The sequence below is a fragment of the Scyliorhinus torazame genome, chromosome 6 (assembly GCF_047496885.1).
Source record: "Scyliorhinus torazame isolate Kashiwa2021f chromosome 6, sScyTor2.1, whole genome shotgun sequence".
In the NCBI taxonomy this organism is placed as follows: Eukaryota; Metazoa; Chordata; class Chondrichthyes; order Carcharhiniformes; family Scyliorhinidae; genus Scyliorhinus; species Scyliorhinus torazame.
The window spans coordinates 184,692,337-184,718,800 of record NC_092712.1 but is presented as its reverse complement, the minus strand read 5'-3'; the positions used below and the strand labels follow the sequence as shown (position 1 = coordinate 184,718,800).

At 45.1% G+C, this 26,464-nt stretch overlaps 1 protein-coding gene across 2 annotated transcripts in view; it reads right to left on the bottom strand.

Moving 5' to 3' along the window:
* bzw2 (basic leucine zipper and W2 domains 2) overlaps positions 1-26,464 on the bottom strand; it is an 82,104-nt gene that overhangs the window by 15,392 nt on the left and 40,248 nt on the right. For both annotated transcript variants that reach the window (XM_072509171.1, XM_072509172.1), the window contains exons 4-10: positions 20,631-20,734; positions 16,353-16,418; positions 14,641-14,776; positions 10,679-10,788; positions 7,270-7,440; positions 5,723-5,869; positions 3,707-3,845 (exon numbers count right to left, since the gene is read on the bottom strand). In XM_072509171.1, coding sequence (XP_072365272.1) covers positions 3,707-3,845; positions 5,723-5,869; positions 7,270-7,440; positions 10,679-10,788; positions 14,641-14,776; positions 16,353-16,418; positions 20,631-20,734 — 873 coding nt within the window. The remainder of the gene's footprint in view (positions 1-3,706; positions 3,846-5,722; positions 5,870-7,269; positions 7,441-10,678; positions 10,789-14,640; positions 14,777-16,352; positions 16,419-20,630; positions 20,735-26,464) is intronic.

Here is a 26,464-nt window from a genome sequence, read left to right as displayed (position 1 = left end):
AGCGTGGAATCCTGGATCAGCGATATGGCAGGGTTCAATAAATTGGAGGGGGTGAAATTCACCTTGAGAGGGTCGGTATAAGGGTTCTTTAGGTGGTGACAACCATTCTTAGACTTTCTGGCAGAACAATAGACATTGGTCAATGGCAGCAGCAGCTCGGGGGGGGGGGTTACTTTATTATTGTTTTTGTTATTTACTGAGGGGGGTGTATATACCTGTTGTGTTAAGTCGGGGGTGTTAATGTTAATTTATTATTTATGTACGGGGGGGGGGGGTATGGGGGGTTGCTTTTCTAGATTGTGTTTTGTACTTAATCCTGTTGGGTTCTTTTTTTCTCATTTTGTTATTGATATTTTATGAAAACCTTTAATAAAAATTATTTAAAAAAAAAAAAAAGAAAATAAATCAGGAGACAGAGAAAGCATGTAAAAAAAAAAAAAAAAAAGGCAATATCACAATAATCATGGGCAACTTCAATATGCATGTGGACTGGGAAAAATAGGTTGGTAGTGGATCCCAAGAAAAGGAATTTGTGGAATGTCGAAGAGATGGATTTTTGGAGCAGCTTGTGACAGAGTCGACGAGGGAACAGGCAATTCTGGATTTGGTGATGTGTAATGAGACAGACTTGATTAGGGATCTTATGGTGAAGGAACCCTTAGGGAGCAGTGACCATAATATGATAGAATTTACCCTGCAGTTTGAGAGGGAGATGCTGGAGTCAGATGTAACGGTACTACAATTAAATAAGGGTAACTACAAAGACATGAGGGAGGAGCTGGCCAGAGTTGATTGGAAAAGGAGACTAGCAGGGAAGACAGTAGAACAGCAATGGCAGGAGTTTTTGGGGGTTATTCGGGAGGCACAGCAGAAATTCATCCCAAGGAGGAGGAAACATGCTCAGGGCAGGATAAGGCATCCATGGTTGACGAAGGAAGTCAAGGACAGCATAAAAGCAAAAGAAAAAGCATACAAAGTGACGGGGATTAGTGGGAAGCCAGAGGATTGGGAATCATTTAAAAGTGAGCAAAGGACAACTAAAAAAGCAATAAGGGGAGAGAAGATGAAATATTAGTGCAAATTAGCTAGTATTCTTTCAATATATAAAAGGCAAGAGAGAGGCAAAAATAGATCTTGGACCACTGGAAAACGTGGCTGCAGAAGTAATAATAGGAAACAAAGAAATGGCAGACGAACTGAATAGTTACTTTGCATCAGTCTTCATGGTGGAAGACACCAGTGGGATACCAGAGCTCCAGGAGAATCAGGGGGCAGAGGCGAGGGCAGTGGCCATCACCAAGGAGAAGGTTCTGGGGAAACTGAAAGGTCTGATGGTGGACAAGTCACCTGGAACGGATGGTCTACACCCCAGGGTCCGAAAAGATAGCTGAGGAATTTGTGGAGGCATTGGTGGTGATCTTTCAGGAATCTGGAGGCAGGAAGGGTCCCAGAGCTCTGGAAAGTGCTAATGTAACACCGCTGTTTAAGAAGGGAGGGAGGCAGAAGATGGGAAATTAAAGGCCAGTTGCCGGACTTCGGTCATTGGTAAGATTTTACAGTTTGTTATTCAAGATGAGATCGCAAAGTACTTGGAAGTGCATGATAAAATAGGACTGAGTCAGCACAGCTTTGTCAAAGGGAGGTCATGTCTGACAAATCTGTTAGAATTCTTTGAGGAGGTAACAAGGAAGTTAGACATAGGAGAACCAGTGGACGTGATTTATTTAGATTTCCAGAAGGGCTTTGACAAGGTGCCGCATAGGAGACTGTTAAATAAATTAAGAGCCCATGGTGTTAAGGGCAATATCCTGGCATAGATAGAGGATTGGCTGACTGGCAGAAGGCAGAGAGTGGGGACAAAGGGGTCTTTTTCAGGATGGCAACCAGTGACTAGTGGTGTGCCTCAGGGGTCTGTGCTAGGACCACAACTTTTTACAGTGTACATTAATGATCTGGAAGAAGGAACTGAAGGCACTGTTGCTAAGTTTGCAGATGATACAAAGATCTGTAGAGGGACAGGTAGTATTGAGGAAGCAAGGCGGCTGCAGAAGGATTTGGACAAGCTAGGAGAGTGGACAATGAAGTGGCAAATGAAATACAATGTGGAAAAGTGTGAGGTTATGCACTTTGGAAGGAGGAATTTAGCATAGACTATTTTCTAAATGGGGAAACGCTTCAGAAATCAGAAGCACAAAGGGACTTGGGAGTCCTTGTTCATGATTCTCTTAAGGTTAATGTGCAGGTTCAGTCGGCAGTTACGAAGGCAAATGCAATGTTAGCATTCATGTCAAGAGGGCTAGAATACAAGACCAGAGATGTACTGAGGCGGAATAAGGCTCTGGTCAGACCCCATTTGGAGTATTGTGAGCAGTTTTGGGCCCCGTATCTAAGGAAGGATGTGCTAGCCTTGGAAAGGGTCCAGAGGAGGTTCACAAGCATGATCCCTGGAATGAAGAACTTGTCGTATATAAGGAACGGTTGAGGACTCTGGGTCAGTACTCGTTGGAGTTTAGAAGGATGAGGGGGGAATCTTATTGCAACTTATAGGATACTGCGAGTCCTGGAGAGAGTGGACGTGGAGAGGATGTTTCCACTTGTAGGAAAAACTAGAACCAGAGGGCACTATCTCAGACCAAAGGGACAATCCTTTAAAACAGAGATGAGGAGGAATTTCTTCAGCCAGAGGGTGGTGAATCTGTGGAACGCTTTGCCGCAGAAGCTGTGGAGGCCAAATCACTGAGTGCCTTTAAGACAGAGATAGATAGGTTCTTGATTAATAAGGGAATCAGGGTTTATGGGAAGAAGGCAGGAGACTGGGGGTGAGAAAATATCAGCCATGATTGAATGGTGGAGCAGACTCGATGGGCCGAGTGGCCTAATTCTGCTCCAATGTCTTCTGGTCTTCCATATTTTTCTGGTACGGTTAATTGAATAGTTACCACCTTTAATGGGTCAACCCATTATATGTCAAAATTCTTGCATTTGCTATCTTCTTTGGCCTTAAATGAAACTCACATTCCTTCCATTGCTACATCTGTCTCCATGAATCTTACTTTTCTTTTTGACGACAAATTGTTTTCACCCACAAACAGTATTCACTAGACGTAATCTATTTTTAAAATCCAAATCTCACATCAAGCCTTTTACTCCAATTTTCTTTTCCAGGACATTAAAACCATGTAGCACCTCATCTAACTCAGTTTTTCCTTCCTCCTATACAATTTTAAAATCCAGGTTTCAACTAACCTAATCATTCCTTATTACCTTGGCTTCTCTATCATTCTTTTGGTGGTGCCCTGAACTCGGTTTCTTGATAAGAAATTCTCCTATGCAAAGGACATGCATTCATAGAGCCTGTAAGCCAAGATAAAGTATGAACTAACATGATTCTAAGATGCATGTTTATGACAAGACATACTATCTAATTTACACAAAGATAAAAGCAAATTACTGCAGATGCTGGAATCTGAAACAAAAACAGAAAAGACAATCTCCGCAGGTCTGACAGCATCTGTGGAGAGACAAGGGAGCTAACGTTTTGAGTCTGGACAAAGAGTCATCCAGACTCGAACCTTTAGCTCCCTTCTCTCTCCATAGATGCAGTCAGACCTGCCGGGATTATCCAGTATTTTCTTTTTTATATCTAATTTACAACTGTTAGGGAACAGATTACTCCTTGAAGAAAACTTGCCAATTCAAAGCATACCTTTGTAAAAAAGCACAATGATCTTCTGGAAAGTCTTCATAAAGTGGATATTGTCGTAGCAATATTCCTGAATCTTCTGGAGTAGGGTCAACTCTGATGTACCTTGGGTACAGAATACTGCAAGGAGCGGAGCATATTGCTGAAAATGATTACAAATGTATTTAGCTGTCTACAATTGGCAAATGACACTGGCTGCTTGCCTTCATTATCAATTGTTACTGAGAAATTCTACTTCTATCACAAATGTTCTGAATTACAAAAGATAGATTGGAGTATATTTTTTCCTTTAATGCTACTGGAGTGCTGGAAGAGCACATTGAAAATGTGGGTATATGTCTTCTATGATTTTCTATCCATTCATTTTAGTGTATGTAAAATCAGGGATATGTGCTTGTCCATTTTCCCAACACATTCCTGACATATGATACTCTGCACCATAAGCACGGAAGACAAAAATGTATCCATCTTGATCTTTTCCCCCCACATAATTCTCAGCTGGTATTATAGATTTTTAAAAACGCATTCCTATTTATATCCATTGCCTAAGAGTTAAATAAGCAACTTTATTAATGAAAATCTTCAATTGTTTGACAACAACAACTAGGATAATGAATGGATAAAATAGTTTCCAGAAAACCACATTCTGTCATGGTGTGGAGGAGAAAGGCGATACAAAAATGGGTTAGATTGAACGCCCTTTCATCTCAGGAGCCTGATCTGTATGTTACTTGTCAGCTGCCCACTAGAAGAAAGCTGGACAGTATGTACAAACCAAAGATTAGGTGCCCACCACCAATCAAAGGCATGCCATATATATATGCAAGTTGCAGGGAGCGATTTAAAAGTCCTGCAGGAGATGGGAAGTCTATGGCTTTTAACCATAATTAGAGTCGGTAGAGAAGCAACCTTCTTTATGGGGCCTGCCCACAGCTCCTGACCGGTCTTCACTGGATATGGTTGGCCTCAATGGCCAAGTTAAAATCCAATTGGGTTCCTAATTAAATAATGTGCACTGTTTCTTGTGATAACCACTGAACTTTAGTGAACAATCAAAAAGGTTAACCAGAGGGATTCCAGCAGGAAAGGGTAGTAAGGCTGAATGCTTTATTATGAGGATGAATAGTCCATTTTAAAAGGCCCAAGTCCCATTCAAAATGGGGAATTTGCAAATACCTCCCTAGGTGTATGAAATGAGCAACAGCTCCAATCCTTCCTGTTAACCTGCTTTGACTCCCACCCATCTCCCTTCCCTAGTCACCCTACAAATTTAGTACAATTAAGCAGATATGTAGCAGATAAGATGAGTTTAATTACATGCCACACTGCAGTGTAAGCCCAAAATTCAGCAAACGCTATTACTGCCATTTCAGATATCAAACGTAGTGTTAGAATTGGTGGCAGGCCATTGTTCAAGCATCCATACGCAAGATGTTGGTATAAGCTTGATTATAATTCAGTGTGTATCACCAAGCTTGTTTGAATACAATAGCACAAATAGAATAGATTATAAATTTATTACTGCTTTCATGGTGATGTTAATTAAACAGTAAACATTTAATCTAACATTAATTCTTGAAACTGGCAAAGCATAAAATGCTTCAGTTCTGGTGGCTGATGGATTACAGTCAGCAGAAGCACTCAAGCACTGATACCCCTTTGTGCCTTTTCGATTTATTAATTTTCAGAACATGTAGAGATCATAAAATTATATGCTGGAGCAAGGAGTGTAAGTTATGTGATATTGCTATACTCTGAAATGTAATGCTTTTGACCATAATACAGTAGATAAAGGTTCATTAGCATGAACGATCAAGTGCCTGTAAATTATTTCTTTAAGCAGCATGTGTGTTCTTAAAATCCCATGCCTAATTAATCTGGAAATGATGAAGCTGGAAAAATGTAATAACCATATTACCACAGTTCATTATGGGTCAATAATGCCAAGAGAATCTACTATCTCAAGTTCTTGCACCCAAATGAGTAATTACATGGAGGGTTGTTCTTTGAGCTTCATACCTTTAGATGCTTCAGAGCTTGTTCTGTGACCAACTCCTCTTTCTTGTTCCATTCAACAGCATTCATTACACATGCCCACAGGAGTCCAATCACAGCCTGTTCTGGCAAATCATTTCTCTTCATCTCTTCCTTGACATACAGGACTATCTGAAGACAAGATATTTATGTGAAACGATACTAGCTTGGAAGTAACCAGGTCATTTTCCTCTCCCCAGCTTTCCCCCTATACATATCATCGAAAGTGAGACTATTTGGCCAGAATGCTTTTCCATGCCTCTGCTCTTTCAGATCATAATCATGTTTTTATGCTAGTCTTGGACAGCAAGTGTATCCACAGTATTTCATTTTGGGATGCATCACCACTGTGCCCAATCAAGTTGCTACTTTTACATTTATTTCAACGGTCACTGGGTTGTTTTCCCCATCAAAACGGAGAGATTCTGAAGACAGTTGTAGTAGCTTTGCCATCATCCCAGCGGAGATCGGTTAACTTAGCATCTATTGATTAAACCTATTTGGCCATTAGGAAGCCAGGCAATCACTCACTTCAACAATAACATTTCAGCGAAAGGGTGAGCACCTATCGTCACCAGATATTGTGGACCTCCCTTTTTAATACTTTTCAGTAAATCAATACAAAACTCCAGCATGCAATTGCTAATTTCTCAGCATTTCCATTCTTTTGGGGCCAAAAGCTGCTACATAGGAAATAATGCAACTCTGCCAGCAGATGCACTTGTAGATATGCTGGGATTGGCTTTGAATCGGGGCCTCTAACATTGGAAACAAAGTGTCCACCCACCCATTTGGCAGTGCCCACATCCCAGTTCTCAGAGGGACTTAGTATCCCTTGGCATAAATTGCCAGCTTACCCATGTGGGACTCCTGAATCTCTTCAGTATTCAGAGATTATGAGATGGCCTCCATCTTCCCTGCCAATCACAGCAGGATCAATGTCAAAACTTACCAACTGGCATCCTGGCACTAATGGAATCCATACCCAACTGCACCTGTGCATCCCTACCTCCAACTCATTTAATGACATGACTTTTCAGCCACACAAAGTATATTTTGGTATAATTCTTCTGAAACACAGTTCAATACAACATCACTTCACAAACAGAAGACATCACTTGTGTTGGCACCACTCAAGGAATCCAAGGATCTTGAGGGATAGAACTTCTTGCTCAAGAAATTATACCTGATTTCCAAACACTAGTTATTCGTACCTTGCTACGTCAGGAACAACGGAGAACCCCATTGTTAGAAATTAAGAATTCAGAACTCTGATATTTTAAGTAAAAGGTTTCACCTCCCCTGTCTACCAACCCTTCCTTTGAAGCTGCCCCCACCGCACCACCTGCGCTCTGATCTACCTTCCACCGCCGACCCGGACCTCAATCAAATGCGGTCTATATCTTAGCTTATAATAATTCCAATAATGGTGATCTTTTAAATGATAGACTTATTCCGTTAGATTTTTCGACACATTTTTGTGATCTTTTGATGGTATTTACTACAAATTCAGCACCTCAAATCTAATATACCTCGTTTATGGGGCATTCCTGAGACAGTTTCTCTTGAAGTTCTTTTTGCAGTTCTTTGCGAGTTCCCAGAGATTGTTGGACTCGGAGGAAGTCGGATAGCTCTTTCAGACCTGCATCAGTGAAGTATGTGGCAAAATGTTCAAAGTTTTGTTTATTTGCCGGGAAGAGTTCCTGTGAAAAACATAATAGTTCTGTAAATGTAAAACTGTTCACAGTAGAATGAAAACGCCTAATGTTCATGGTTCAAATTGGGATGTACACCAAGCTATTTTTTTGGGGGAAACCTTTTCGTTGGCATTTTCAAAATTTACTCCTCTTACTCCTCCTCCTCTTCAGCATCCCAGGCTCTGCCTGTTCACCCTCCCTTCCCCATCTCTGCATGCCTCGTAAGCTATAATCTCTCTTCTAACCATGGCCTTCAGTGCCTCCCGAAATGTGGAGGGAGAGACCTCCCCTCCTAATCGCCTATGGCCCACGATATTCTTTGGCAGATGCCTTGTTGGCCAGGTCAGTATCCAGCCTCCTTGCAGGGTGCTGGGCACGGCCCGTCTCCAACCTCGCGTCCATGTAATGCGGAGCGTGGTCGGAGATGACGATCGCGGAGTATTCTGCTCCTATAATCCATAAAAGCACCGATTTCCCCACTGCAAAGAAGTCGATGCGGGTACCTTGTGCATTTGTGAAAAGAATGAAAACTCCTTTTCTCCCGGGTGCAGGAACCTCCGTGGGTCCACCACCCCCATCTGCTCCATGAATACTCCCAATTCCCTAGCCGTGCCAGTCTTTTTCCCCATTCTGGATTTTGGTCGGTCGGTCAGTGGGTCCTGTACGCAGTTAAAGTCAGCTGGTGTGTATCAATGTGAGGAATTTCCATCATGGTCTTTTTTATAAATTCTGTGTCATCTTAGTTGGGAGTGTACACATTCACCAGTACTACCGGTGCCCCTTCCAGGAGACCGCTGACCATGACTTATAATCCCCCGAGTCCGTAACCATCTTGGTTTCTGTAAACCTTGTCCTCTTGTTAATCAGTATTGCTACTCCCCCAACCCTCGTCCCGTACCATGAATGGTACATCTGTCCCACCCAGCCGTTCCTCACCAGCAGTCGGTCCTTCTCCCTCAAGTGCGTCTCCTGCAGGTAACTTATGTCAGCCCTCAGGATTCCTAGGTGGGCGAAGACGGTAGTCTTTTCACCGGGCCGTTAGTCACCCATACTTACTTGGTGAAGGAGCCCCTGCACTCCAGGGTTTCCCTTTGTTAGGGGTCCGTCCAAAATAGCCTCGGTCGCCGCTCGCACCATGAGGTAGGGTCCCTGCGCTCCGGAGTTTCCCTTCGCCCAGGGGGTACCCAACATGGTCGCCAACTATGCGTATACCATGTGGGTGCGCCTCTGCACTCCAGGGTCTCCCTTTGCCCAGGGGCCCTCCCAAGTGGCTGCTGGTGGCACCATCTTGGTTCCTCGCCCTGTGTCGGTCTTGTTGCCAGTCCTTATCTATGTTTTTGTTCCCTTTCTGTTCTGCGCATCGTCCCCCTACCCCCCCCCCCCCCCTCTTTCGGTCCCATCTACCCCACCGTGTTCTCCCCCACCCTTCTGCCCCATCTCCCCAGCCCCTTTTGGCCAGGCGCCGCCTCTCACCCAAGAGGTCCGCAGCGGCCTCCCTTACGGTTTCTCTTCCTGCGCTAGCCCTCCTTGCTAGTACGGTGGCTCCCCTCCCAGTGCTGGTCTAGCCCTGGCCCTGTTTTACCCACCCCTCATTGCACCCCTTTTGCCCGCCTTCCCTATTTTCACTCTCCTTTCCCGGATTCCGCTCCTCATACGGAGAGAAGAGACGGACCCAAAAACGAGACAGCACAGTCCCGCGCAAAAACATAGTCCACATCATAGTCTTTGTTTTCGGTCCTCGACCTTCCCTTTAAGACTACCTTGGGCTGCCACCAAGCTCGTCACCTCTGTTTTCAGAGCCACAATCCTGTCGATCTGTTCCTTTGATGCTTTCTCCACATCCAGGATCACCCTCTCCTGGGCCTCTCACCTTCTGTCCCAGGTCTTCTATCGTACGCTGAAGGGTGGCTATCGCTTCTGGCCCCACTTCCTTCATCACTACCTGGAGCTCTCCATCCTGATCGCTTCTTGCATGGCGGTCAGTTCCTTTTCTAAAACGTACCTTCATCCGTCCCAGTGTGTGTGTGGAGTGGTGGTGGTGGTGGGGGCTCCTGTACCGCCGTTCGAGTCGCCGATTGTTCCCCTTCCTGGTTTGCCTGTGTCTCCGCCTTGCCCAGTGTGGCCGCCGGTCCGCTTGCCCGTTGTTCCTGCCCCTTTCCTTCGCTGCTGTTTCCATCTTCACGCCATACCCTCGATCTGTTGTTCGCAGGTATCCTCTTTTCTTCTTGCACTATTGGTGCCTTCTGCGTTCGGGTAGGTATCCCGTACCAGCCTCCCTGAACAGGCACCGGAATGTGGCAACTAGGGGCTTTTCACAGTAACTAATTTGAAGCCTACTTGTGACAATAAGCAATTTTAATTTCATTTTTAGGAGACTTTTTGCGCCAAAATCTCAGGTAAATGTACTGTGTTGGGTCCGACTGGGAGGAGAGCCACCTGATGTGCATCCGCTCAGCACATCGCCACCACCGGAAGTCGGGATGTATAGACTCTGCTTGCTTGTAAAATATCAATTGGGCTAATAACTTACATGTGGAAAACAAATCAAAGTTTCAGGGGAAGTTATTGGAACCTGATCTTATTGCCCCTCTTCCTGTCGCACGGGTGCTGAAGCCAATTGCGCTGAATGAACAAATCACTTTGGCCAAAATCAGCTAACTGAGCAAGTACCATGGCTTGAACTTGGGACTTTTCTGAACTCCCGGGCTCAGCTATTCATTGCCTTAACAAGCTGTGCCATTAAAGGAGTAAACAACCTTATTTTAATTATTTTCCCCCCCCAGATGTTTTAAAGATTTCCACATCCGACAAGAATCGCAGCAGGCTTTGACTACTTCTCAATTTGAAATCAATCCCACAATTTCTTTCTATCGTTGATTTTTTTTTTGAACACATGGATACTTCACTCGGTATATCCCTAGATTGGGGCATGCATCATTTTATAAATTATCACTTGATTTGGATTAAGGTGCATCCCAGAGCAAATTATTTAAGATATCCACAGACTCGCATTTTATCTTGTAAAATTTTATCAAATGTAGTGCATAATTAAAACTGTACAATTAGCAATAAACTACATAAAGCTATATTGGTATCCAGCTGATATTGCGTGTATACCTTAACTTTCTCCATTGTTGTAATCTCCTACCTTAACTTTCTTTCCCCAACCAAATAAAACACTAAAGGTTTGCAGAATTTAATGTCAGCCTGACCTTATAACAGTGCTTGGTTTAGATGTACTCACCAACAGTCTCTTGTCCAAGTTGGATTTTCTGAGGGATGAGGTAACAGCATTTGCATCTTTTTCTGCCATCCAAGCTTTAAAAACCTTTACAGCAAATGATGCGGATATTCCTGTTTTAAGGGGAAAAAATAATTTTCAAAACCTTTCCCTGAAAGCCTGATAAAACAGGGCAGATGCCACTTGAAGCACAATGATTCAAAAGTCAGTGTCAGCTAACGTTTTGAACCTGGGTGGCTTTTTGTCAAAGCTGGAGAGAGCTGGAAATAGCGTCTGTAGTTGGGGGTTGGGGCTCGATAGGGGACAAGCGATGGGTGTCAATCTCTACCTATCGTTGGCCTCCTATCCAGCCTCACCACAACAGTATAAACTTGAACCTATTTTCAGTTCTCTCCAGCTTTGACAAAGATTCCTCCAGACTCAAAATGTTAGTTCCCTCCTCTCTCCACAAATACCGTCAGACCTTCTGAGATTGTCTGTTTTTGTTACAGATTCCAGTATCCGCAGTAATTTGCTTTCCCCATAGTGTCAGCTATGGTTCAGTTGGTAACACTCTCGCCTCTGAGTCACATGGTTTTGGGTTCCAGTCTCACTCCAGATACGGGAACACAAAATCCAGGCTGACACTCCAATGCAATATTGCACTCTTGGGAGTTGTGCCTTGCAGCTGAGATATTAAACCAATGCCTCTCTGCTTTCTAAGGTGCACATAAAGGATCCTGTGGCACTGTTTTGAAGAAGAACAGGAGTTAGCTGTTCAATATTACGGTTTCTGGGAACTCGCATGACCCAATTGGCTGTCACGTTTCCTACTTTACACCAATGACTACACTTCTAGTTTTATGTGGCATTGAAAAAGGCCTCCCAGCCCCTTGAATATAGGAAGTAGAAGCAGGAGTAGGCCATTCAGCCCCTCAAACCTGCTCTGCTATTCAAGTGGATCATGGTTCATCCTCTTCCGCAACACCATTTTCCCCACGCTGCCCCACAGCCATGATATATTTAATAGTGAGAAATCTATCAATCTCAGTCCTGAATTTGTTTTCAAGTCATTTTAGGGATGTGAGCATCACTGGTTGGCCAGCAATTATTGCTCATCCCGAATTGTCCTCCAGAAGGTGGTGGTGAGCTGCCTTCTTAAAACGGACCAGACTATGTGGTGTAGGCACACCCACAGTTCTGTTAGGGAGAAAATGCTTAATAACGGCCTCCACAGTCCTCTGGGGTAGAGAAAGTCAAGAAACTCCTCCTCATCTCAGTCCAAAATGGCCAATCTTTTAATCTGAGAGTGTGTCAATACCACTCACTTCATCAACAGTGAAGGCCTTTGGGACATTGAGGTTGGCAAAGCTGCTACATAAAAACAAGTCTTTCTTTCACATCATGAAGAATACATTATTAGTTAGGAGCTTTGATCATTCATCCTTTCTGTTGGAATCAGTCATGCTCCAATGAGTAATTCCTCTACTTCAGACAGTTCTGGTGTACCCTCTAGGAAAATGAACATGTTCCACCATATATCAACAACATTTCCCTTCCTTTTCAATTATGCCATGCAGTACAAAATAACTGGCATTTAATTTAAGACAGGATGGATGTTAATGAACTTCATTTACTCAAGGTGATTTGTTTGAATTAATTATTTGGTTGATCAAAACAAGTGCTGTTGGTAATGAGAAATGGAATGGTTTTCAATCTGCACCATCTCAGTGAACCAATGTAACATTTTTCCATTTGCCATGCCAGCTATCCTATGGTCTTTACTGAGAATGGAGGTGTGAATTAGGGTCAGTTTTGTACTGACTACTCTGATCAGGACTTGAAATGAACGTGGTCTCAATTCTTACGAGAATGAGTTAGAGGTGGCTTTAATTCACATCTGGATTTGATTTAAACTCAAGTCTCATGCTCTAAGACGGTGAACAGTCTATCGCCCAGTTCGGTTTCCTCAACTCCATGCTTTGTCTCTGATCTTATGAGGTTCAACTGAATTATTACTTTGAACTTTCTGAAAGTGAATGCCAACTGTTCACCAAGTATAGAAAAGTGATTTTTTTAAAAATACAACTGGGAGCTAGATTTTGCATTTAAGCCAAAATTCAAGCATTCTTCAAATAATCCAGCCTGCAATAGTTACCACCGACCACAAACTTGTTGCTGGAGAAAATATTGTCCTTACATTTGTAGTACACTTTTCCATTCTGCTTTCAGAAGGCAATAATCATAATAATCGCTTATTGTCACAAGTAGGCTTCAATGAAGTTACTGTGAAAAGCCCCTAGTCGCCACATGACAGCGTCTGTTTGGGGGGGCCAGTACGGTAATTGAACCTGCACTGCTGGCCTCGTTCTGCATTACAAGGCTGCTGTTTAGCCCACTGTGCTAAACCAGCCCCTGTACAGTTAGTTCTCTGCATATTTTGAGTTCTCTGCATATTTTGAGCAATTGGATTTAATTGCATGCTCTCAGTTAGTACTTGACCCCATTTATTTGTAATTGAAATATATCACATTATTGCATAAAGTTTCATGAAAGATATTTCATATACAATCATCTTACTTTTTGAATATTAAATGTTCTTTGCTACTTTTAAATCTAAACAATATTTCTTGTGAAACATTTGTTATACTTGTCATAAACATGGTCTATAATTGCAATTCATGGGACAATCCGGGCTGCACAGTGGCAGTGGTTAGCACTGCTGCCTCACTGTGCCGAGAACCCGGGTTCGATCCCAGCCCCGGGTCACTGTCCATGTGGAATTTATACATTCTTCCTGTGTCTGCATGGGTTTCACCCCCACAACCCAAAAGGATGTGCAGGGTAGGTGAATTGGCCATGCTAAATTGTCCCTTAATTGGAAAAAATGAATAGGGTACTCTAAATTTAAAAAATATGTCTTTTGTTATTTACGTTGGTTGCGGCTTCTTGTTTTACATTCTCCAGTAGGTGCTTACCTCCAGCTGTATCCCCAACCTTCCTTTTCCCCTCTTCCTTCCTGACTCCCCCTCCCCTTCTAGTCATCTGGCTTGTCTTCTTCCCTCTTCAGATCTTATATCTTGTTCCTGTTTGGTTGGCTTGATGCTGTGCATTCTAGTTGGGTTCTAGTTAAGTGAGTTCGGTGTACCACTTTCAGCTGCATTAGGCTTAGCCTTGCTCAAGTGGAGGTGGAGTTGACCCTATGCAGTGCTTCGCTCCAGAGCCCCACCCTATTTCAAACCCTATGTCCTTCTCCCATTTTTCCCCTCTCTCGTCCAGTGGTGAGAGTGCCCTTCCCAGTAGTCGCCCATACAGGTCGTCGCAGTTCCTCTTCCCCAAGATGTCACCGTCCAGTAGGTCTTCTAGCAATGATTGTTGCAGTGGTCATGGGTATGTCCTTGTTTCCCTATGCAAGACGTTTTTGGCCTGCATATACCTTAGCTCATTCCTCCCTGTCAGCTGCAACTTCTGTGTTAGTTCCTCGAGTGTTGTCAGTCTGTAATCTGCATAGAAGACCCGAACTGTCAGCGCCTCTCCATCCGGTCTCCACCTTTTGTAGGTGGCGCCCACTGTCGCGGGCAGATTCCTGTGGTTATTGCGGATGGGGCCCTTAATGGATATTTTGGTTAATCTGAAGTTCTGTCGCAGTTGGTTCCACAACCGGAGTTTTGCTATCACCACTGGGCTTGTTGAATGTTTGTTCGGTGGGGATGGGAGCGCAGCCCTGGCCAGGGCCAGAGGGAAGTCCCCATGCAGGAGCCCTTCCACGGCTTCTGGCTCTTTTATTCACCCCCTTACCCTCTCCACAGTTGCAGCTCAGTGGTAATATTGCAGATTTGGGAGTGCTAGTCTCCCCATTCTCTGCAGCACCTTTTTGGGGATCCTTGGGTTCTAGCTCTAGACCCAGAAACACACGATTATTTCAATTCAACACCAGCTTCAGCAATAATTTAAAAACAAATTATGAAAGTTTCCTCAAGTATTACCTTCTTTAACCAAATTATCCGAGAATAAGCTTGTTAAAATCATAGCTGGAAGTGATCCATTGGCCAACAGGATACCAGTAAGTGTTGCCAATTTAGTCTGTTCAGAAGCTGAAAACGCTTTCAGGAATAGCAATAGCTGCGAAAGGATAACAAATAAAGTGGTTTAAAAAAAAAAATGACATACTAAGCGAAGAAAGCATAATGATCTCATTTGCAGCATCTTAAAGATTTTTTTGCACCTTCATATTCATATATGCCCGTTAAATGTTATTTACAGATATCCCAAAGTTGGACACAAATTAATTACTGAAATATCACCCTACCTAATTACTGCGCAACTCGGAGGCTGCAAAGATCTTTACTTGTACCTCCAGCACTTCATGTTTGCATGCCAGTGGATTTTGAATGTGCAGCACAGCTGCAATAGTTAAACAAGGCAGTAGAAATAAAAATGGCGGGCGGCACGGTGGCAAGCACTGCTGCTTCACAGCGCTGAAGACCCGGGTTCGATCCCGGTCCTGGGTCACTGTCTGTGTGCAGTTTGCACATTCACCCAGTGTCTGCAGGGGTCTCACCCCCACAACCCAAAGATGTACAGAGTAGGTGGATTAGCCATGCTAAAATGCCCTTATTAAAAATTGAATTAAACATAAAACGGTCTGCTAATTCTCGATCATCTGTTTAACATCTGTCAAAATCTCACTCTTTATTGTGCCCCCGATAACTGCTTACTTATGCAATACAACTATCAAGCACTTTTATAACTTAATATGCTACTTTAAAACATTTAAATAGCCTTCCTATTTTAGTATCTTTATTATCTTACTGCTCCCATATATTTATCCGAAACATACTCACATTGTCACCAGTAATTTTACGAATGGTTCTCACAATCTCCTGCCACAACTTTGACAGTTCCACACCATTTTTCTGGAGCTCCCATCAAAGTGAAGGCAGCAGATATAGGGATCACTTCGTAAAAATTCCACCTCTATAATCTTTGACAAGAAGCAAACTACTCAAAGATGGTCGGGCCCAAATAAAGCAGTACTCTTTTGCAAAGCAGAAACCTGCATTCAGGGGTCCCTCACAATGATTTCCAGGTCAAATATCTACTTGAGATTTAACAGGGTCAGAAACAAGTCCTAGCATTCACTCTCCTCCATACTCACCTACTCGATGACTTCATTTGAATCCTTATTGTGACTATTGTATAATATTCACTCTAAAAACCATCTTCGTCTTTATACAGATGCTCTAAGCCATCCTCCCCCACCATTACCTTAAGCCACTCATTTATACTGTTCGCTGGTCCACGCTGTGATTTTGATTTCTTTAAATGAATGCTCTAACAATGAACATTGGCAAACTATTCCACTGCAGAGGCCATCAGAGCTGACCTCACCCAAGGTCCACATGTGCACACTTACACCAGGTGTCACTGGGTGGCAAACAGAAGCAGGACCTCAGTGCAGTCTTGAAGCCAATTGCAGTGCCACAACAGATATCCCAGTTGAATTGAGTTAACTTGGCAGATACAGGAGATGAAACATGGGATATTATGATTTGTGTGATTCAGCTCTATGTGCAGTAGACTATTAAAAAACCTTCAGCACTATGATGCCATAAAGTGACACAGTATAAAGTTTAAAGTAGTTTCAAAACCCCCCAAATTGAAAACATTATTACACTTATTTCACAAGAAAAATTACCTTTTTAATTGCATCTTCAAATGCTTTTTCCAGATATTTGTAACGCCTGATAAGCTTATTGAAGACCTAAAGGCAAAACAAAAAAATAAGTTATCACTAAATGTTCAACCCATGAATGAAATTAAATGTACAATACCTTTTTTTCCCCTCAAGATTTGAAACAAAAACAAAGTACTGGCTGTATGCAGCTGCACTGTTAGCCCACTTCCTGTCTTTGTACACAGAAACAGATCGTCTTGGGCGGGATTCTCCGATTCTGTGACTGTGTTGACGCCAATGCAGGATTTGTGGACTTTCAAGACAGCAAAACTGGTTCCACACCTGGATTGATTCCACTAGTGTTAAGGGGCTAGCACTAGCGCCACGTGGAACACAATCGATTATAATGAGAAACGGTGCCGTTTTCGCCGGTTCAGTGATGACTGTCAGGAGGCTTACAAGCTGCATATACACATTTCACTCCCCAACACACACCATCGAAGCCAACAAGATGACAGTGAGCAGAGCAGCACCGAGGATTACCAGTGCCAAGCTGGAGATCATCTTGGACGTGGTGGCGGATGACCCTGAACGCCGGCCCAGGAAGGGGGCTACCAGCCGCCGCCGTTCGGCGTGCCTGGTTGCAGGTGGCAGACATGGTCAGTGCAGTGGGCAACACAATCCAGACCAGCTAGCAGTGCCCCAAAAAACCGCACGACCTTCTCTGGGCAGCCAGGGTGAGTAGGCAGCATTGTGCCACTGGCACTATCCCCCGTAACCCAACCCTCTACCAACCAGAGGGCAGCCAAACCCCCACCATGCACCACATGCCGGCACCCATGAGGCCACCAGCTACCCACCCCCTGGGCTTCATACTTCTGACTGTCTAACCACAACCCTCCCTTGCTGCAGGAGAATGCCGCACACAACCGGAGGGAGCGGGAGAAGACAGGAGGGGGACCGCCGGAGCAGCGAGCCCTGGACGTGGACGGCGGACCGGAGGAAAGGGAGGTCGCCGAGGTGCAGTTCGGCCACAGGCAAGGAAGTGTGACTCTGCTTTGTTGTGGTTTTCCATGACACGCGTCAACCCCCCCCCACCCCCCCCTTGTATAATCCACTCAGCACGGTAGCATTGTGGATAGCACAATTGCTTCACAGCTCCAGGGTCCCAGGTTCGATTCCGGCTTGGGTCACTGTCTGTGCGGAGTCTGCACATCCTCCCCGTATGTGCGTAGGTTTCCTCTGGGTGCTCCGGTTTCCTCCCACAGTCCAAAGATGTGCAGGTTAGGTGGATTGGCCAGGATAAATTGCCCTTAGTGTCCAAAATTGCCCTTAGTGTTGAGTGGAGTTACTGGGTTATTGGGATAGGGTGGAGGTATTGACCTTGGGTGGGGTGCTCTTTCCAAGAGCCGGTGCAGACTCGATGGGCCGAACGGCCTCCTTCTGCACTGTAAATTCTATGATAATCTCTGACAATCATGCGTGCTTCTTGTGCCTTACAGGACCTGGAGATGGGGTGGATTCATCTGGTGTTCGCCGCCCCCAGCCAGAGCCACCCGTCAGCTGAGCAGTGACAAGGCTAGCAGCTCGGACTCCCAGGAGACCACGGAGCTTGGGTTGGAAGATGACCCCGATTCCCCGTCACAGCTGTCTCGAACACCCTCTACCATCCCAGAGACACTCACCTCGGTTGGGCACGTTAGTGAAGAGGCTCCTGGGACATCATCTGGTGCTCACCACATATCTGATCCAGTACGGCTGGTGGCGGTAGGAACACCAGAGGGGGTGGACGGTCGGAGGGCAGGCCGACCCCAGGGACCAGCTGCCGTCCAGGCGGGTTTCGGGCTTCTGGATTGGATAATCCAGTCTACAGTGGAGATGCAGTTGAAGAGCCAGGGACATGAGGGGCTGTTGGCGAGCATCCGGTACCTGCAGGTGCAGTTGGAGGAGTCCAACCACGTGCAAAAGCAGGGGGTTGTGCCGACAATGTGTGCCACCCGGGCCAACACCTGACAGGTAGTGCCTGCGGTGGATGCATTGGTGTCGACGGTCGTGGCTATGGATCAGCATGTCCAAGGACAGGTGTACTCTGTGCAGACGCTGGCCGAGGCCCAGGACAGGGTTGCCATCTCACAGGCAACCATATGCCAGAACCACCTGGACATTGCAACGGCGCTTCTGAGCGTGGCCGCGTCAAAGTGGGCCCTGGCAGGGAACGTCGGCGGCATCACCCAAGCGTTGGCTGACGTGGCTCAGGCACAGAGGGTGGTGGCCCAGTCACTGGCTGCTGTGATACAAACCCAGAAGGCGGTGGCACAGTTGGAGCGTGACATGACGCAGTCCCAGGCGGAGATGGTCCACTCTCTGTGCTCCATGGCCGCGAGCGTGTGGACCCTGGTTGAGACCAGAGCGTGCCTCCAGGACTGGCAGCGGCAGGTGAGCCTCAGGGGCTAGCTCCCCTCACACCCCCGTCTCATAGAGTGGCCCACATCAGGCACCCCGAGGGAGGTGGTGATGGGGCATGTGCTGGTGACTCGCGCAGGGGAGGTGCCGGAACATTGCAGCACCTCGGAATCCTCCCCGCCCCCCTCCCTGGTGGGCAGCAGGCAGAACGGGGTGGCACCACGCCATTCGGGACAGTCGAGCAGCAGCCACGCCCATCCAGGCCCAGAAGGTGCCGCCAAGGGGGACCCAGGTCGCAGGGCATGAATCATAGCAGGCCACCTCCATTCCTGCTGTACTGTCTGGGGAACCACCTAGGCATAGAACAGGAGGCCCTTCGGCCCATCAAGTCTGCACCGACCCACTTAAGCCCTCACTTCCACCCTATCCCCGTAACCCAATAACCCCATCTAACCTTTTTAGTCACTCAGGGCAATTTATCATGGCCAATCCACCTAACCTGCGTGTCTTTGGACTGTGGGAGGAAACCGGAGCACCCGGAGGAAACCCACGCAGACATGGGGAGAATGTGCAGACTCCCCACAGACATGATCCAGCGGGAAATCCAATCTGGGACCTGGCGCTGCGAAGCCACAGTGCTATCCACTTTTGCTACCGTGCTTGACGTAGTGTTAGGGCCAGTAAGGTCAGAAAGTTAAGACACCAATTAGGTTGGCACAGGTGCCACTGTTACTACCTGCCTCGGTCGTCTGTCCGATGGGCGTGAAGGGTGGGCTGGACAGAGGGTGCGGGGGGGTGGGGTGGTCAGATGCTGTGAGTGGGGTGGGCTGGTCTCCTTCCTAACCCAGTCCCCTCATACCCCCACAGTGCCAGGTGTGCCAATGCCATTATCTGCTCAGCCGGAATATTCGGCAGCATGCCCAGTCCAGCAGGTCCTTGAATGACAGGAGGTGACGGTACACACAAGGCCTCATGCAGCACCTTCGTGGCACCTCCTCCTCCTCAGCCTGTTGGGTAGCTCGCTTTCCCTCCTGGGCAGCTGCCACCTGTCCCTGTGCGGCACGCTCCACAGATGTAGCTTCCTCCTCCGTGAGCAGCTCCAGCTCTTACAGCCACAGGGCACCCCCCCATGGCTGTGGCGACTAGCAGGAAAGCCACCATTGCTGGTCGAATTCCAATTATCCATCGTCTGCAGGGGGTGAAAGACCGACATGTTAGCATGGTCGTACCCTCCTGTCCAACCAGGCTACATGGTGTGCCAGGGGTACCGTCGCTGGCACTGCCCTCACCAGTGGTACACTCTGTGGCCCATGTAGGGGCTATTGTGGGCGATGCCCTGGGTTGGCTGCCGGCGGGTGGGGGGGGGGGGGGGGGTTGTGGCACAGAGGTGGGAGGAAGCCCATATGGCCGGTGCTACTCTGCAGGACGAGGAGCCAGGATGGATGGTCAGTGGGTGCACAGCAAGATGGCTGCAGTAATGGCGGTCTGTGCCTGCACACCGTCTCAGTTCTATGGGGGGGTGGGGGGGGGGGATCATCCCGGCCGATTGGCCTGTTCCTCTGTCCCTCCCATATCTTCTTGTTGATTGGCTCAGTCTCTTCATTGAAATCTATGTTCCGCCATTTGTGAGATAAGCTTACTGAACTGGGAGCTGTCCTGAACGTAAAATATTACTTTTTAACAAGAAAGCCAAGGGAAATGTTTCTTTTATCCCTGAACTAACACATTTCAAATTTATTTTCAGTAAACTAAATGATGTTTAAGTTGATAAATTGTACTTTTAATTTGTGTTGCAACTAGACAGTTGCAAGTTTGTAGACTGGGGTCGGTTGGTCTTATCACAAACAGTTTTAGACAGTGACTGCTTCACAGCCTTGTGCCAAAGCAGCTATTTACCTGAGCATAGTTTCGGATTGTTTGCTGATCTTCAGTGGCACCAAACACACAGTATTCAGTCACCTTGGTTTTGTCTCCATCATCAATACGTGTTCCTCCTGGGGCTACAAAACAACAAACATCCATTTTAAAAATGTCACACATTAACAACTGCCAGTCACATCTTTGAAGTTCACATCAGTATTCAAGTTCATCTTTACTCCACAGATAGGTTGACTCTATTTTAAAACCGTGTATGTAAATATAACTCCACAAATCTCTGTACATCTACTGTATTGAATGGACCTTTCAACACGCTGCACAGCTCAGAGCATTCGGACAATGCAAGAATTAATTCACTAATTAATCTTAACTACTGGCAGCAACTTTAGTCTCACTTTAATCCAACAATTTGCAGTTATATAGAGCTTTAAAGTAAAACATCCTAAAATACTTCACAGAAGCGTAAACAGACAGAAAATTGGCATCATGCCAAAGGAGGTGCACATAGAACAGGTGACCATAAGTTTAGTCACAAAGGTAGGCTTTATAGAATTTAAAGGGGAAGAGAGCGATTTGAGGGAAGGAATTCTCGCACATAGTGCCGACGGTAGTCAATCATGGGAACTGAAGAGGAAGCGGGGGACAAATGTTTTTGTAGAATCTAACATTGTATTTTCAGACATGTCATCAAGAGTCCGCAGGTAGATTAGAAATAAAACTGAGCTCTAAGATAGATCATCAGAGGACTCGAGAAGTGACTGTACGGGAGCAGAAATGTTCTGGTTACAAGTGAATAGTTAAGAATGAACCCACAGAGTTCCACTGAGCTGGACAATGGAGAAGCAGCACTGGAAGTAGACTGTGTAGTTAGCAGAGTAAACGGCTGCAGCTAGGTCAATAAGGATAAAGATCGTGCACCACGATCGCAGTAACCAAAGATCTCATCTGTGGTTTTGATTAGCACCATTTCAGTGCTATGATAAAGATAAAAATCTGATTGAAGAAATTCAAACAGAGATCGAGGAAAGATTAACTACAAATGATCCTATTTTTACATCAATGAAATCTGGGAAATGATTTGAGAAAGTTAATTGTATTACGAGCCTAGACCAGACTTCAACAGTGCCGAGGATACTGGGCCGAAACCCCAATATTGTATTTGTAAGATGGTGCATAAAGAATGATTCGCTCCAAGAGTGATTGCATGAGAAAAATAGGGTGTTGGTATTTCTTAAACAAAACTTGATCATGACTACAATATTAAACTTTTAACTTCACACCCGAAAAATAACAGCTTACAATTACCCCTCGACATAACTGTAGAATTTCCCATTAAACAACCATAAAAGAAATATACAGCTCTTAATCCATCTTAAAATTAACAGGGCATAAAGTACTACTTGCAGTACAGATCAGATTCCGGTTCTTGGTAGAACCCCTTCAGACTCTGGCTGAATATCTTCAAATAGCTGCTACAACTTGTCGGTTGTCAGACAAGAATGCACTGCTTTTAAAATATTGCCCTTTTCCCCCTGTCCTACTGGGTAGGAAAACTGCTTTTATCAGTGGTCTAAAAAACATTGTCAGATCAGACTTCACTTCTAAAAGTCTTTCCTGCAAATCCCGGTCTTCTCCAAAGCTTCTCAAAATGTCTATCTGCCTTCCTTGGTTCCACCCAGTAGTGACCTCATCTCCCCAAACTAAAAAACAAATTATTGTCTCTACAGGCTGCAAAAGCACATTAGCTCCCCAGTGACCTCCCCAGTCAACCCACAGACCATTAGCCTAGACTGAAAAACACATTCCTTCATCAATTTCACTTGCTATTCCCTAGGGGAAAAAAACCCAAAATCCTTTTTAAAACCATGATCACTGCAGAACAGAATTATTTTTAAACAAACACATTCTAATCTCAGGTGTTTAACCCTTAAATTGGCCACTACAATTATAATCCAATTTTCCAAACTACTTGCAATTGTCAGTTGGCATTTCTATAGAATCAGGACAATTTCTGACTCATGAAGTTGGTAAAACCATACTGCAATACTGTGCGTGGAGTTTGCACATTTTCCCCGTGTCTGCGTGGGTTTCCTCCGGGGTGCTCCGGTTTCCCCCACAGTCCAAAGATGTGCAGGTTTGGTGGATTGGCCATGCTAAATTGTCCCTTAGTGTATAAAGCTGTGCGGGTTAGGTGAGGTTATGGGGGAGTGGTTCGAGGTAGAGTGCTCTTTCAGACAGTCAGTGCAGTCTCAATGGGCCAAATGGCCCACTGGAGGGATTCTATGAATCACCAACTCTTCCCTTCAAAACAGCTCCAACTATTAGTAAAATAAAAACAGAAAATTCTGGACAAACTCAGCAGGTCTGGCAGCATCTGATGAGAAAGGCACAGCATCAACATTGAGTCTGTATGAGTCTTCTTCAGTAAAATAAACTGGGGTTAGTGGCCCGAATACATTTTTTAATGTAAAGGGAAAAAGGCAGGTCCAAATGTAAAAAAAAAGTGACCATGATTTGAACATCACAAATTGGCTGCTGAACTATGTTATGTATGCTGATTTTATGTCACAGATTTACATGTTTTAATGGTAGAGCTGTTTAGTTTTAGAAATTGCATTTTAAATGACAATCAGTGGGGGAAAGAAAATCCCAAGTAAACATCTAGAGCCTGACAAGCCATGTAGGCTTAAAATAATTACAATCCAAAAGTAACTCGAGTTTACTGGATGAAGTCAGAGTAAAAGTGTGCGAGTCATAAAGCTGTAGGTGGCCGTACTTACCAAGAAAACTGGAGACATGAGGTCTGCAGTTTTTCCAGGGAAGTATTTTAATTATTCATGTGGTTTCCCAGAATTAAAAGGAAGCTTTGAAATTAAAAGGTAGTTAATTTGCATGCTGACCTGTCATATAGTGGGCAGCACGGTAGCATTGTGGATGGCACAATTGCTTCACAGCTCCAGGGTTCCAGGTTCGATTCCGACTTGGGTCACTATCTGTGCGGAGTCTGCACATCCTCCGTGTGTGCGTGAGTTTCCTCCGGGTGCTCCGGTTTCCTCCCACAGTCCAAAGATGTGCAGGTTAGGTGGATTGGCCATGATAAATTGCCCTTAATGTCCAAAATAGCTCTTAGTGTTGGGTAGGGTTACTGGGTTATGGGGATAGGGTGGAGGGGTTGACCTTGGGTAGGGTGCTCTTTCCAAGAGCCGGTGCAGACTCGATGGGCCAAATGGCCTCCTTCTGCACTGTAAATTCTATGATTCTATGTGCTACATTGCCATGAAGATGTGTGGAAATAGATTCTTTGTTTATCTTTATGACTTCAGTTAAGGCATATCCAGCAGATAAGTCTGGTTGATTTTTAAAAAAACAATTTAAGAGATTGTGTTAGCTTTCAGTCTCTTGTAACTTGTGGCTCCTTGGAAGTCAAGAGATAAAGCCAGACCTCCACCTTGAGCTGTGGTATCGAGAGTAATGAGGTTGGTAAAGAAACTTACCAAATGTTGTTTATCAAAGATAGTGAAGAATCCCATGAGATCTCATACCTTGGCAAATAATTGGAACACTGAAGAGAAATCAGGGTGAATTCCAGAGAGTGGTTAATATACCTTTGGGTTTGGTTCCAGGAAAAATGAATGAACTTTCCAAGATTTTCTAAGGTAAAGGAACTTTTGGGAATGGCAAGGGGTGCAGTGGAAATAGAAAGCAGAATTCAGTTTATAACAGATGTATTGATAAATTTAGAGTACCCAATTTTTCTTCTAATTAAGGGGCAATTTAGCATTGCCAATCCACCTACCCTGCACATCTTTGGGTTGTGGGGGTGAAACCCATGCAGGCATGGGAAGAATGTGCAAACTCCACACGGAGAGTGACCCATGGTCGGGATTCAAACCCGGATCCTCAGCGCCGTAGTCCCAGTGCTAACCACTGCGCCACATGCCACCCTACAGAAGTATTTATAAGCTATACTGTTTAAGTTAACATTGCTTATTTTCTTGAATTGCTAATTGTCCTGAAATAACTGAGAGTGATACAACCCAGATTGAGGATGTGGGGGGAGTGAAGAGAGAGCAGGCAGGCAGAGGGAATGGCAACTAAAGGTAGTTCATGCTGAGACCAGGACGCACACGCACGCACACACAATTGATGCCGATCCCATCTTTCTTGAACCTCTCCACCGCCGTTTGTGCTGTCATAATACTGTTTGTCAAACATTCAGTCTTGGGTGAACTGCAATTTATAGAATAGAATTTACAGTGCAGAAGGAGGCCATTCGGCCCATCGAGTCTGCACCGGCTCTTGGAAAGAGCACCCTACCCAAGGTCAACACGTCCACCCTATCCCCATAACCCAGTAACCCCACTCAACACTAAGGGCAATTTTGGACACTAAGGGCAATTTATCATGGCCAATCCACCTAACCTGCACATGTTTGGACTGTGGGAGGAAACCGGAGTACCCGGAGGAAACCCACGCACACACGGGGAGGATGTGCAGACTCCGCACAGACAGTGACCCAAGCCGGAATCGAACCTGGGACCCTGGAGCTGTGAAGCAATTGTGCTATCCACAATGCTACCGTGCTGCCCAGCTGTGTCCCCCCCAGGCGGTGCCCCCCTGCCCATCCCACCCCATACTTATTTTAATTACTTTTGAGAGGCAGGTACAGATGCTAGTTAATACTTGTCATAGAATAGAATCCCTACAGTACAGAAGGAGTCTATTCGGCCCATTGAGTCTGCACCAACCCTCTGAAAGAACACTTCATCCAAGCCCACTCCCCCTATCCCAATAACCCCTTAACCTAACTTACACATCTTTTTATTTTTTATATAGAGTACCCAATTCAATTTTTCCAATTTAGCGTGTTCAATCCACCTACCTTGCACATCTTTGGGTTGTGGGCGAAACCCACGCAACCACGGGGAGAATGTGCAAACTCCACACGGACAGTGTCCTAGAGCCAGGATCGAACCTGGGACCTTGGCGCCGTGAGGCAGCAGTGCTACCACTGCGCCACCGTGCTGCCCTTTATAATTTCATCCAGTTAAACACTGAAAAAAGCTGAAACCATTATTTTGTTCCCGTCCACAGCATCGGATCGTCACCATCTACTCCATTTTCTCACTCTCTGGCCACTGACTCAAGCTGAAGCACATTTTTGCAAACTTGGTAACCTGTTGAACCAAAAGCTAAGCTTTCAATGTCATATTCTTTCCACTATAAAGAGCCCCTATTGCCATCTCCAAAATATATCACCTCCACCCCTCAGTTCATGATGCTGCTAAACACACATTCATGTCTTTGTCACTTTAAGACTCCACTAATTTAATGCTCTTCAAGTTAACCTCACATCCTTCCACCTTTGTACACCTCAGCTCATCCAAAATTCTGTTACCCATATCCTAACATTCGCCAAGTCCAGTTTGCCCATCATTCCCATTTTCATGGACCTTCATTCAAAGTTTTTCCATTGACTTAAATTTAATATTTCCATTAATGTATTTAGATCAGTTCCCATCCACTATCTCTGCGACCTTCACCAGGATATAACTCCAAAGAACTCTTAAATGTTTTTGGCTCATGCATTTTAAGCACAGTCTTTCTTTTTACTCCACAACTGTGGACATGCCTTCGGTAATCAAAGTCTCATACTCTGGAATTCCACCCCGAACATTCTAGATTTCAATCTCCCATCTTCCTTTTAAGATCTGCATTAAATCCACCTCTTCGATCACTCCTCTAGTATCTTCTCCTACGTCTTTGGGATGTTTTTCAACATTAAAGAAGTTGCAGCAGTAGTAACAAGGGACAGTTTATTAAAAACTGCTCCATTATTTAAAAAAATCCTT